Source organism: Oryctolagus cuniculus, chromosome 5, assembly GCF_051225735.1.
Source record: "Oryctolagus cuniculus isolate XC-2025 breed Fujian yellow rabbit chromosome 5, ASM5122573v1, whole genome shotgun sequence".
Taxonomy (NCBI): Eukaryota; Metazoa; Chordata; class Mammalia; order Lagomorpha; family Leporidae; genus Oryctolagus; species Oryctolagus cuniculus.
This window is the reverse complement of record NC_142871.1, coordinates 97056366-97070797: the sequence shown is the minus strand read 5'-3', so window position 1 is coordinate 97070797 and position 14432 is coordinate 97056366. Positions and strand designations below refer to the sequence as shown.

General features: G+C 42.7%; 1 protein-coding gene and 1 long non-coding RNA gene across 2 annotated transcripts in view; one reads left to right on the top strand and one right to left on the bottom strand.

The window, feature by feature from the left end:
- Positions 1-11982, bottom strand: part of CDC50A (cell division cycle 50 P4-ATPase accessory subunit A) — a 50923-nt gene extending 38941 nt beyond the window's left edge. Inside the window, exon 1 of the mRNA XM_002714534.6 lies at positions 11376-11982. Within this exon, the coding sequence (XP_002714580.3) occupies positions 11376-11612 (237 nt within the window). The 5' untranslated portion in view covers positions 11613-11982. The remainder of the gene's footprint in view (positions 1-11375) is intronic.
- The window catches only part of LOC103349802 (uncharacterized), a 43021-nt gene continuing 40457 nt past the window's right edge, over positions 11869-14432 (top strand). The window contains exons 1-2 of the long non-coding RNA XR_011388646.2: positions 11869-11995; positions 14156-14324. This is a non-coding gene — a long non-coding RNA (uncharacterized LOC103349802). The remainder of the gene's footprint in view (positions 11996-14155; positions 14325-14432) is intronic.

The window sequence follows — 14432 nt, the reverse complement described above, 5'->3', positions numbered from 1 at the left end:
ATCATAGGAACCTTGATTCACAGCCAGTTGGAAAGAACTACAGGTCACATTCTTGGACATATAAATGCCACCTAAAATAAAGGGCAGTGTTGTGGGACTAAGACCTTAACCTGTGAGCCTTAACACTATCTCCTGGTAGGTAGTATCAAAATGAAATTAAATTACAGAATACCCAGTTGATGATTTCAGAAGGATATGCTGTCAGAATTGCTTAATGCATGGGGATGGATGTTCTGCCTAGCAGCTGAGATGCTGCTAGACATCCACATCCTATACCAAAGTACCTTAGTTCAGGTTCCAGCTCTGCTCCTAATAAAAATTTCAATCTGATGCATATCCTAGGAGGCAGCAGGTGGTAGCTCAAGTGGTTAGGTCCCTGCCACCATGTGGGAGACCTGGACTGAGTGTCCAGATCCCATCTTTGACCACTGGCCACTATGAGCAATTGCAGGGTGAGTCAGTGGATGAAGGAACAGTGGATGAAGGAATGTAGAATGTCATCACCTTCTTATTTCTGTCTTCAAACTCTTTTCTTTCTTTCTTTTTTTTTTTTTTTTTTTTTTTTTTTTTTTTTTTTTTTTTTACAGGCAGAGTGGACAGTGAGAGAGAGACAGAGAAAGGTCTTCCTTTTGCCATTGGTTCACCCTCCAATGGCCGCCGTGGCCAGCGTGCTGCAGCCGGCGCACCACGCTGATCCGATGGCAGGAGCCAGATACTTCTCCTGGTCTCCCATGGGGTGCAGGGCCCAAGCACTTGGGCCATCCTCCACTGCACTCCCTGGCCACAGCAGAGAGCTGGCCTGGAAGAGGTGCAACCGGGACAGAATCCGGTGCCCCGACCGGGACTAGAACCCGGTGTGCTGGCGCCGCAAGGCGGAGGATTAGCCTAGTGAGCCGCAGCGCCGGCCCTTCAAACTCTTTTAGCATTTTTGTTCAACTAGTAAATGTGTTCCAGTATCTCCTCTTAAAAAAACAAAAAGATCCTCTTGATTCTATTTAATTATATATACATATATATACAAAAATGGCTAATACTTTATGAGAGTTTGCTAAGAATTTTATATACATTGTATCAGTTGATACTGTGACATTTATGAGAATAACATTATTATTTCAAAGTTTTTTGGGGAGACAAGTTGAGGACTTGGATTCCAAGGTTAAGTCTTGATTATAGTCACACAGCTGGGATTCAAACTACAGAACTCAGACTTCTTGTATTGTTTCATACAAGTGCTGGTATTTATTCTTTTCTGACAGTCTGTCTGAAAAGAAGGGACCCCACTTGTTGATTATATCTATTCCCTTCTCCTATTTACTTCCTCTTTCATTTGCTGCTTCTAAAGTATGTCAGGTGGTGAAAAGTGTTATAGAGAAAATAAAGAAAGGAAGGGGAGAGGGCTGGTGCTGTGGTATAGCGGGATGGGCTGCTGCCTGCAACACTGGCTTCCCACATGGGTGCGTTTGAATCCTGGCTGCTCCACTTCCAATCCAACTCCTGCTGATGTGCCTGGGAGAGCAGCAGAGGATGGCCCAAGTGCTTAGGCCCCTTCATCCACGTGGGAGACCTAGAGAAGGCTCTGACCCCTGGCTTCACCCTGGCCCAGCCCTGGCTGTTATGGCCAGCTGGGGAGTAGGCCAGCAGATGGAAGATCTCACTCTCTCTCCCTGTCTCTCTCTGTAACTCTGTAACTCTGCCCTTCAAGTAAATAAAATCAATCTTACAAACAAAAAGAGAGAGAGAAAGGAAAGGGAATAGGAAGAGTTGAAGGATGGTCTACAGTTTTAAAGGGTAACCAGAGGAGGCCTCAGTAACGGGCATTTGAGTAAATATCTAAATGAGATAAAGGAGTAAATTAGGTTGACATCTCAGGGGAGAACAGCCCATGCAGAAGAAACAGTAAGAGCAAGGGTTCTAAGGACTGTGCTTACTAGAGTGAGGAACAGCGAAGAGGCCATCACGACTGAAGCAGAGTAAGATGTGGGGAAGAACAGTGGAAAATGAAGTTAGAGTGGTAAAGTATCCAGGTATACATCATACAGACCACTATAAGGATTTTGGCTTCCATATTCAGTGTAATGAAAAGCCACTGAACAGCTCTGAACAGACAGGTTACAAAAATCACATTCTGTTCATGCCATGGAGAATATTATTTGGAGAATTTGAAGCAGAGGAGTCTGTTATAGTGCAGCAGGGTAAGCTGCTTCATGCAGCTCTACTCTCCTTAACCTGTTCTTTAAAAAAAGTTACCAGCAAAACCACATACCTAATTTGCTTTTCACATAAAAAAACACATAATTCCTTTTATTATGAAATCAAGTTCAAATGAATACTATCCTCAATATAGAGATGCAATCATTAGTAACTCAGTGTTGAAACTCCTGTCTTCTCTCATCCAGCTGGCACACTACATTACCACCAAATAAGTCTTTAAAAAAAAAATGATTTATTTATTTTACCTGAAAGTCAGAGTTACACAGAGAGAGGAGAGGCAGAGACAGAGAGAGAGAGAGGTCTTCCATCCGCTGGTTCACTTCCCAGTTGGCCACAACGGCCCCACCAGATAAGTCTTACATCCCAGGGGCCGGTGCTGTGGTGTAACAGGTAAAGCCGCTGCCAGCAGTGCCAGCATCACATATGGGCACTGGTTCAAGTCCTGGCTGCTCCTCTTCTGATCCAGCTCTCTGCTATGGCCTGGGAAAGCAGTGGAGGATGGCCCAAGTCCTTGGGCCCCTGCACCCACGTGGGAACCCAGAAACAGCTACTGGCTCCTGGCTTCAGATCAGCCCAGCTCCAGCCATTGTGGCTATTTGGGGAGTGAACCAGTATATGGAAGACCTCTGTCTCTTTCTTTCTTTCTTTCTTTCTTTATTTCTTTCTTTCTCTCTCTCTCTCTCTCTCTCTCTCTCTCTCTCTCTCTCTCTTTGCCTCTGCCTCTCTGTAACTCTGCCATTCAAATAAATAAGTATTTTTTAAAAATAAATTCAGTAAAATCTTTCAAATTAACATTTAAAATAAATAAATAAATAAATAAATCTTACGTCCCAGTGTTGTAGAGACTGCTGATAAGCCCCATCCAATTTTCTGTGCTACTTTTCTTCTTCAGCATAAAATGCTCATTCATTTACTAGCTGAGAACCATATTATCAAACTAAAGATTACATTTTCCAGTCTCCTTTCTAGCTGGCAAGGCCTTATTACTACATGGAGGTAGTAATATAGCAGTTTCCAAGAATTTTCTTTAAAAGGCCTTTACTTCTTTGACCTTCATCCCTGCTACTGCCTGGAAAAGACAATAAGCCTCCATCCTGGACTATAAACATGACAGCCAATCTGTAAGAAATGCCATGGCAGTAAACAACAGTGAGGACTCAGTAAAACAGAGCCCAGTACTGGTTTTCTATATCTTACATTCAAAAGGAAATCTTGATTCCTCATCGCTGAAGCCAATCCTAAAGGATATACATTATATCAGTTATTATATGTCACTCTCATACATTCAATATCAAGTCCCAAGATTATTCACAATCTTCCACCAACTAATTTGCCCTTACTCCTATTTTCTCTGTATAACTTTTTTTTTTAAGATTTATTTATTTATTTGAATTACAGAGTTACAGAGATGCAGAGGCAGAGAGACAGGTCTTCCATCTGCTGGGTCACTCCCCAAATGGCTGCAATGGCCTGAGCTAGGCCAGTCCAAAGCCAGGAGTCAGGAGTTTCTTCCAAGTCTCCCACACAGGTGCAGGGTCCCAAGTACTTGGGTCATCTTGGCTTTCCCAGGCCATAGCAAAGAGCTGGATCAGAAGTGGAGCAGCCAGGACTTGAATCAGGGCCCATAAGGGATGCCGGCATTGCAGGCGGTGGCTTTACCCGCTATGCCACAGTGCTGGTCCCATATTTCATCAGATTTTAAACAACAAAGTTCATACTAGATAGTTTCTACTTTTACAAAAAGGCTAATAGGGCCAGTATTGTGGTGTAATGGGTAAAGCCACTGACTACAATGCTGGCAGCCCATATGGGCACCAGTTCAAGTCCTGGCTGCTCCACTTTCAATCCAGCTTCTTGCTGATGCACCTGGGAAAGCAGCAAAGGATGGCCTGGGTGCTTGGGCCCTTGCATCCGTGTGGAAGACCCGGAGGAAGCTCCTGGCTCTTGGTTTCAGCCTGGCCCAGTTCCAGCCGTTGCAGCCATTTGGAGAGTGAACCAGTGGATAGATCTTCCTCTCTGTCTCTCCCTTTCTCTTTCTCTGTAATTCTGCCTTTCAAATAAATAAAATAAATCTTTTTTTTTTTTTTTTGACAGGCAGAGTGGACAGTGAGAGAGAAAGAGAGAGAGAGAGAAAGGTCTTCCTTTGCCGTTGGTTCACTCTCCAATGGCCGCCGCGGCCAGCGCGCTGTGGCCGGCGCACCGTGCTGATCCGATGGCAGGAGCCAGGTGCTTCTCCTGGTCTCCCATGGGGTGCAGGGCCCAAGCACTTGGGCCATCCTCCACTGCACTCCCGGGCCACAGCAGAGAGCTGGCCTGGAAGAGGGGCAACCGGGACAGAATCCGGCGCCCCGACCGGGACTAGAACCCAGTGTGCCAGCGCCGCAAGGCGGAGGATTAGCCTAGTAAGCTGCAGCGCCAGCCAATAAAATAAATCTTAAGAAAACAACAAAAAAGAGGCTACCAAAAGAAGAGGTGCTACCATTGCCATATTTTAAAAAATTAATGCTGGAGCCAGGCCAGCTGTAGAGTAGTGGGTCAAGTCACTATATGCAACACTGGCATCCCATATAGGCACCAGTTCAAGTCTCAGTTGCTCCACTTAGGATCCAGCTCTCTGCTAATGCGCCTAGGAAAGCAACAGAAGATGGCCCAAGTGCTTAGGCCCCTGGACCCTCGTGGGAGAACTGGATGAAGTTCCTGGTTCCTGACTGGCGCCAGGGCTCACTAGGCTAATCCTCCGCCTGCAGCACCGGCACCACGGGTTCTAGTCCCAGTCGGGGCGCCAGATTCTGTCCCGGTTGCTCCTCTTCCAGTCCAGCTCTCTGCTGTGGCCCGGGAGTGCAGTGGAGGATGGCCCAGGCCCTTGGGCCCTGCACCCACATGGGAGACCAGGAGGAAGCACCTGGCTCCTGGCTTTCGGATCAGCACAGCGTGCCAGCCACTCGGGGGGTGAACCAACGGAAAAAGGAAGACCTTTCCCTCTGTCTCTCTCTCTCTCTCACTGTCTAACTCTGCCTGTCAAAATAAATAAATAAATAAAAATTAAAAAAAAAAAAAAAAAAGAAGTTCCTGGTTCCTGGCCTCAGTCTTGCCCAGTCCTGGCAACTGCAGTTATTTGGGTAGTGAACCAGTAGATGGAATACCTCTCTCTGTCTCTCCCACTCCCTGTAACTGCCTTTCAAATAAAATCAGTAAATCTTACAAGAAATGCTTATTGAATGGTAAAAGCACACAAAGCATACTCTAGAATAAAATGATAGTCTAGATATCTGCCCATTAGCTTAAATCCAAATGACAAAGAACTAAAGGCAACATAAAGCAGATGTGTAACTCTAGATTAGTTTAGGAGTTATAATATTTCTCTGCTTTATTTTACAACCACTGGAAAAGTTCCATTAAATCAAACTGGCATTTCTTCTGAGTAATTCTAAAATTACATCTTATTCCTAAGAAATAGACTCTGAATTTAATGTAGTGGAAAAGGAGGAATTTTTTTTTTTTTTTTTTTTTTTTTTTTTTTTTTTGACAGGCAGAGTGGACAGTGAGAGAGAGAGACAGAGAGAAAGGTCTTCCTTTGCCATTGGTTCACCCTCCAATGGCCGCCGCGGCTGGCGCACCATGCTGATCCGAAGGCAGGAGCCAGGTGCTTCTCCTGGTCTCCCATGGGGTGCAGGGCCCAAGCACTTGGGCCATCCTCCACTGCACTTCCGGGCCACAGCAGAGAGCTGGCTTGGAAGGAGGGGCAACTGGGACAGAATCCGGCGCCCGGACAGGGACTAGAACCTGGTGTGCTGGCGCCGCAAGGCAGAGGATTAGCCTAGTGAGCTGAGGCGCAGGCCAGAAAAGGAGGAATTTGAAGGACATGCATTTTTTTTTACATTGTATTAGGAGGACATGAAAACTTCCCTTTTGAATGTAAATTTATTTGTCTAAAAGGAAATCAATATGAGACCTAAACAGGCCATTCAACAAAATGCTGAGTAATAAGGTAAATCATTTTAAGTATTAATCAGATTAAGTTAAAACTGGCATTTTAAGTCCCCCCTTAAACTGATTCTTTATCATGAAAGAATTTATCTGGAGTCCTTTCTAGGGGCTCCAATAAAGGCAAAATGTAATTAAAGTAAAATTTCAATAGCAACTTTTAATAGGCTGCTTGAATTTTATCTGACTGAGACAAAGAAATGTCACCTTAGCTAAGATTAATGGTAAAGTCAGCTATTTTATATTTATGAAATCCATAGGAAGGCAACAGAACACTAGCAATTACCAGAGATCATTACACCTACTTCTAAAGATTACTAAAGATTAGAACAGTAGCACAGTTATTTTGGTACCAAACAATAAAACTGCCAATATGTTTCTCTAAAAGTCTTAGGTCAGGGACACTTAATTCTCTTTTAAAATAGGACCAGAAAGTATCTATCCTAGACTATGCAAAGGGTTAAGGACACACATTATATAAGTTCTTATGTAATAAGAGAAAACAAATTTGCACAGTTTTCATTGATGAAAGTCAAACCATAATAATAACTGAGTGTAATTTTTTGGTAACAAAGGTAAATGGGAAGAATGAATTTCTCTTTGGGGTGGGGGTGGGGGATAACATCTTACATGACTGGGATTCAAAGTACCAGTTCCCGGGGCAGCGCTGTGGTACAGTGGGTTAAATCCCTGGCCTGAAAAGCTGGCATCCCATATGGGCACTAGTTCCGGCTGCTCCTCTTCCAATTCAGCTCTCTGCTATGGCCTGGGAAAGCAGCAGAAGATGGACCACTTGGGAGACCCAGAAGAATCTCCTAGCTCCTGGCTTCAGATCGGTGCAGTTCTGGCCGTTGTGGCCACCTGGGGAGTGAACCAGTGGATGGAAGATCTGTCTCTACCTTTCTTTGTATGTCTTTCAAATAAATAAAAAAACTTAAAAAAAAAAAAAGTAACAGTTCCCTATGATAAATCCACTGCAAATATTCATCTGTAAAAGTATTCTGTTCCTGAGCCATTAAAAACATTCCAGCCATATTTACTTTGTCATCCCTTGCTCAAAAGTATTGAAGTTACTTGAGAAACATGTAAAAAAAAAAAAAAAAACTAATGCTACAAACCTCTTAGATTCCAAGTCTACTTCTAAGTAACAGTAATCGATTTGAATATTAAAATCTTCAAACTTCTTAACATAAAGTATCTAATCTTCAACAATCATTTCTATAAAGCAGTTTATTCTTCCTTGACTCAAGTGTAAACAAAGATTACTAGGTGCAGATGAAATTTAATCTCCTTAAAAATCTTACTATCTATGAATTCAAAATACACAGGAGTAAAAACATAGACAAAAGTATATTTTTATGAGAAACTAGGGAAGCAAAGTAATCAAGATTAAATAACTGAAGGGGGAAAGTGAAATAATAGTAAGGTTAAGAAGAAGAAAAATTGAATTTCACTATTCAACATGAGGGTAGGGAGTTAATCCTCTAAGACTTTATGAAAATTTATTTTCAACAGTTTTGGCAAAAAAATATTTAGTTTTTAAATTTACTCCGAATATTTCTCTGAATAATATCCTCAACTGATATAAACCATTAATTTAAACTACATAACTGCACACTGACAGAAGAGTAACTTCACAATATTTTTCAAGTTAGCTTTTATAGCCTTACCAGTAACAGCCCTAGACAATGACAACCTCTCAGGCAGAAATATGTACTTGACTCCTACAATTGCCAAATTAAAGACAACACTTATTCCATGCTACTAATAATCAATGAAAGATATTAAATCTTACTATTAAATATTCTATGTATGTTTAAAACATTTTCTCATGATTAATAAAATTAACTCAAGTTCTCTAATAGTCTCATTTTACTTAATTATGAAAAAGTCTAAAAATCAACTAAAAAGATATTTAAATCTAACAAAGGGAAGAAGCATACTATCAAATATAAGCATTACAATGCAAAAATACCTTTTTTTACATCTTTTTTGGAGGAAGTCTGAGGCATTTTACAAAAGTAGTAATTCTTTAAGATTTATGGTAGAAAGAGAAAGAACCACTGATTTTATACTTTAAAAATACAGATTACTGCTCTTAGTACATTAAGCTATACTACAAAAATATTTTGATTTAACAAGTCTCCTTTCTCCTAGTGACTTGAACATATACAGCAACCCACGTCTTCAAAATTTCAAAAATAAATCAACTAAAAAGATTTGAGCAACTTCTGCAAGGGAGTAAATGCTGACAAGAACATCTCATTACCCACTTACTTTTAATAACCCTCTACATACTTTAAGTGATTAACAAAAGGTAGTGAACAGTGGAAACAAGCATGTGTTATCTTGGGAAAGTTTCCTAGGTTTTCCTATTAACTCCAGACCCAATTCAAAAATACTTCTCTACACATATAAAATCCAAGTTTAAAATACACATACACACACACACACACACACATATATATATATGGATTCTATGTGCAAAACTGTATTTCAGTGTTGACACAAAACTCCCAATTATTCCTGGTAGTCATTTCCTGTGGTTCCAAAGGCAATTCAATATGAATATGCAGCATTTTTTACACCACATTTAAGTTGGAAGTCATAGAATTTTAGAGTTTGATAGCATTTAGAGATTATCTAATCTGAATCTTTTGGTTCTTCAAGCAAAGGAGAAAATCTATATATATACCAGACCCCTTAACCAGAATTGCTTCTAGTTCTCATATCTTAGGAAACATGCATTATTCTACTTATTTTACAGATGAGGAAACTCAGGCTCAAAAACATGCCTAAGATCATAGTCTACAGAGTGACAGAGCTAGAATTTTAATTCTAATGCCCTGACCCTTAAGTTCAGTGCCCTTTAACCACATAAAGCTGCAGTCTAATCCTTCAGGTAACTTGCAATCAGAATTGTATATGAGAACTATTTAAGAAATTTCCATTTCACCTACTACTTAGTTTGAAGAATCTTATTTCAGAACCCAAAAAATTTAAACATAAATGTTTATTTTCACAGCAAATATTAAGAGCACTTGAATTCTGATAATTTAGTAAATACTAATATACAATTCTAAAGTACTGCTACTTCTTCCATCTTAAGTTTAAATAAGATGATTTAAATTTCTAAAGTTAAATATTTTCTATTTTACTAAAATTGCAGTAAGCCTCCTAGTGCTGGGTGAAGGCTTAAAGCCAGATTCTGTCTCAATTCTGCAATAGTTTTAATAAGTCTACTGCAAAATCTAAACCTTTCTGATTCTATTTCTAATCTCATGATTAACTTAGATCATCATAATTTATTGCCAGACATTTTTTCTAAATTGCTTCTAGTTTTCATATCTTAGGGGATACATATTATTCTATTTATTTTATAGATGAGGAAACCAAGGCTCCGAAACACTAAGTTTTTCAAGAAACTAAGCTAGTTAGTAGCTGAGTTGGAATTTAAATACACCTCTGCCTTGGCCCAAGCTGGAGCCCACAGTCCTTGCATTATACCACTTTGCTCAAAGTCTAAGATTATTTGATTGGGAAGACAAGAGGTACTATATTTGCAAGAGGTACTATTCAGGAGGTAAAAAGGATTGGAGCAGGAATTGTGCAACTGGTTCAGCCACCACTTGAGATACCCCCAACCCACATAAGAGTTTCCTGCTATTGCTCAACCTGGGAGGCAGCATCTGTAAGTACTTGGGTTCATTCCACGTATGTGGGAGACCTGGCTGGAGTTCCTGTGGCACCTGGGAATGAACAAGGTGATCAAAAATATCTACCGACATCTCTTCCCCTCTACCTGTTTCTCCCCTCTACCTGTTTCTCCTCAGTCTCTGTCACTCTGCCTCTCAAATCTTTTTTTAATGATAAATTAAAAATACACACTGAAAAAATATACTGTGACACTTTCCCTAATTATTAAGTTGAAAATTAATTTTTGGTAAAAGATTGTAAAACTAGCTATACCATAGGTACTATTCTTATTACTGTTCTTAGTACTATATACCCATACAATTAAAAAGTATATCAATTGGGTTTTGGAAATAACACAGTAAAGTTGAAAATAAGCACTTCTATTCCTAATTCAGTAGCAAAAATAAAATTACTCCTAAAGTACCATTAAATCAAATACATAAAGAGATTTTTAAAAAGTGAGCATATATTTGTGTGAAAGAGAGAGCATAAGAAACCAAAAATGTTGCTTCCAGTTCCAGACTTCTCAAACAGATAAAAACACCCTGAGCAAGAAAAAAGGATTAACTGATGTTTAACACTGTACATTTACACAGTATTTACACTCTATCAACCTATCTTTGTCATTGCAGGTGGATAAAGATTAGGAGATTGTGACTCTTTAAGGTCTGAAAGCTTCCACAACACAAGTTCTTCTGTGGTCTTACATAAGTAAAATAAGTAAAAATGTGCAGTGAAATTAATGAATATAATTTTTGGTAGACAGTTTACAATGCATTCCCTGTGTAAGTTTAAGATATACTGGGGTTGAGTGAGTGTGGTGGTGGTGGGGGAACCCTAGGGTGAATGTAGGGCATAATTACCAAGAAACTCAGCCTAAAAGTAAAAGCAGAACTGAAGTTGTACGTTTTTACTTGTATCATATCCTACAGCTAAAAAACATCTAATTAGTTCACAACGAAAGCCCTGAGCACACTGGTCATGTGTCCTAATACTGGTAATACATGACTTAACCACTTTACATAAGAAGCATTAGCACCTCTATGACTCGGTCCTTCACCCAGCAACAATCGCAGCATCCCGGCATGACCCTCGCACAGGTAATGACACACTGACCCTGTCAGTTCCCTCGGAATTACATCTAGAGGGAGCTTCTTTTTTCTCCACCTTTTCACGTCTCAGAACCACGTCCTGGATCCCCACCGAAACACACACACTGCCCAGGAAAGAAGCGTTCTTCAACCCGACCCTCCTTCGGCATTAAACATTCATTCCGTCTCTGACCGTGGAAACCGTAGGTAGAAGTAGGACAAAAGTGCAAATTCAGGAAAGCCGCAGAACCAGAAAGAAGAAACTGAGCAGAGGAAAGGTGAGCGGGAGGGCGGGCCCGCCTGTCAACCCCAGCGAGCCGGGGGAGAGGGGCGCGGGCGCCGCAGCCCCGGGTCCCAGCAAAGCTAGCTCCCACCGCCGCGCCCTCCCCTCACCTCGATCTCCCGGATGTTGTTGGAGGTGACGAAAATGCCGATGCCAATGGGGATGAAGATGAGGCCGATGATGAAGAAGGTAGGAAGCACCGTGCCAGCCGTCAGGATGGGCTGCCAAGCGGGCAGCCGTTGCTGTTTGAAGGCCGTGTTATCCGGTCTCCGGGTCTTAGCGGTGCCCCCAGGGGGACACGGGGGCCCACCGTCCACTTCATCCTTCGCGTTATAGTTCATCGCCATCGACCCCCGCGGCGCGGATCCGCGACGCGCAGGTGGACAGTCCAGGGGACCCGCCTGCTGACCCTGACAGGAGACGCGCAGGCGCCTCCGCCACCGCCGCCGCCGCACAGGCGGAAGAGGCGGGACACTCTTCCGCAGACAGCCGCTGACCGGAAGCGAGGGACGGCTGAAGACACCAGAGGGAGGGAGAGAGGAAGGAGGGAGAAGAGTGAGGGACAAGGGGAGGGGAAAGGGGAGGACGATAGAAGGGGGAGGGAAAAGGCGGACGCACCCTGATCATCTGCCCTGTGACGACAAAGTGAGGGGCTCAACCCCCAGAGCGCGAGGTTACGTGGACGCATGCGCCGCCCGGGGGCGACGGGGTCTCGGCGCCTGCGCCATAGGTGCGTTTCCGCCCACTCGCCGACGCTTCTGTTTGCTCACACCTCCGGTTATCATGGCGACAACTACTGGGTTGGCGTGAGCCGCCGGCACCCCTGGAGCGGCTGACCAAGACTTCTTTCTGGTGGTTTCAGCGCGGGACAGGGTTTTCTTTTCACCTTAATGCCTTCTAGAAGGATTTTGAGCCTGGTGGAATTTGGCAGTATTTACTCCGGTTATATAAAACTTCTTTAGTTAAAATAAGTCGCCCCCCCCCCGGGGGGGTACACATGTAACTTTAATTGAGATGCGTAAAGCATTACTCTTTTTTCTTTAAGAATGAATAACGCGCGATGACCTTGTGGCCTAGCGGGTTAAGCCGCCTGAGTTGGAGTCCCTGTTGCTGTGCTTTGGATCCAGCTCCCTGCAGATGCGCCTGAGAGGCAGCAGATGATGGCCCAGTACTTGGCCTTTGCCATCCATGTGGGAGACCCAGAGAGTGAGTGTCAGGCTCCTCTCTTCAGTCTGGCACAGAACCAAGTGTTGTGGGCATTTGAGAAGTAAACCAGCAGATGGAGTCAATTGCTCACCCCCACCCCCGTCTCTGTGTTGCTCTGACTTTCAAAAAAATTTTCTTGAGACTTACTTATTTGAAAGAGACAAATAGAAGGCGAGACAGATCTTCAAAATGGCCCCAACCACCAGGGTAGGTCCAGGCTGAAGCCAGGAGCTTCATCCAGGTCTCCCACATGGATACAGGGACCCAAGCACTTGGGCCATCTTCTGCTGCTTTCATAGGCTCATGTAGCAGGGAACTGGGTTGGAAGTGGAGCAGCCTGAACTCCAACCTGACCCATATGGGATGCCAACGCTGCAAACATGGTTTTAACCCACTGCACCACAGCCCTCGTCCCATCTGCCTTTCAGATTACAATTGTTTGATGGCCAGCGCCATGGCTCACTAGGCTAATCCTCCACCTGCGGCGCTGGCACACCGGGTTCTAGTCCCGGTCAGGGCACCGGATTCTGTCCCGGTTGCCCCTCTTCCAGGCCAGCTCTCTGCTGTGGCCTGGGAGTGCAGTGAAGGGTGGCCCAGGTCCTTGGGCCCTCCACCCGCATGGGAGACCAGGAGGAAGCACCTGGCTCCTGGCTTCAGATCAGCGCCATGCGCCGGTCGTAGCGGCCATTTGCGGGGTGAACAAACGGAAGGAGGACCTTTCTCTCTGTCTCTCTCACTGTCTAACTCTGCCTGTCAAAAGTCAATGTGACTTGAATAATCATGTTATCTTACCTCCGTGATTTTTATTTTGCCTCCAAATTTGGTTCCAAGTTACTTTTCCCTTTTTTTGTGTGTTCCTTTGCATGTTAATTTAGTAGTGTTTTGTAGTTAACTATGGAAGTTTTATTTTTGTTTTACTGTTGATAAAGACCAGAACATACTCCTATAGTATTACAGTAAAATGGAATACTACCATGTAGATATTTTTAAACTGCCAAGTTTTTACTGATTCAAAGAAATACTCAAAAGTGACTAAACCGGGATGCCAAGCATAGGAACCGTACAAATAGCCAAACTAAAAAGTTATTAATGACTTTCACTTTTGACTGAAAATAGTGACTTTGTCTCTATGGAGAAATTTTTTTCTCTGTTGCTTTGCATTTTTCTGTACTTTCCAAAATTCATACAATAAGCTATATTATTTGTAAAATTTTTTAAAGTTACACACAGTCCACATTATACTGACATTTGTGAAATCCAGAGATTAAGTCACATCATCTGAACCACCCAAACTTTATTTATTTATTTATTATGGCTATGTCAGCAGTTAATGCCTTTTGGAGGCTAAATCAGGGAAAGGGAAATTAAAAATTGCTTGGTCCTCATAATTTCCAATTAAATTTTCAAAATGATCACAAGTTTCAAGAATACAAGGCAGTCAAATATTTATTAATATTTAGAGGAGTAAAATGAAGCATTTCAATCAGTTTGTGAAAATGGAATTAAAGGATGTTTTACAGTAATGCCTTTTTTTTTTCTTTATTTGACAGAGTTATAGACAGTGAGAGAGAGAGACAGAGAGAAGGTCTTCCTTCCATTGGTTCACTCCCCAAATGGCCACCATGGCCGGCACTGCGCCGATCTGAAGCCAGGAACAAGTGCTTCTTTCTGGTCTCCCATGCAGGTGACCCAAGCAGCAGAGCCCTCCTGGGCCACAGCAGAGAGCTGGACTGGAAGAGGAGCAACCGAGACTAGAACCCAGCACCCACGTGGGATGCCGACACCACAGGTGGAAGATTAACCAAGTGAGCCACAGCACTGGCCCCAGAGTCTTATTTCCCTAAGTTCTGATGGTTAGTAAAAAATTTATATCATGATATTGGGTGTATAAAAGTATGAATCACCTTTCTCCATCCCCATTTCTGCCTACATCATCATATGCTTCAAATATGATAGGTTCT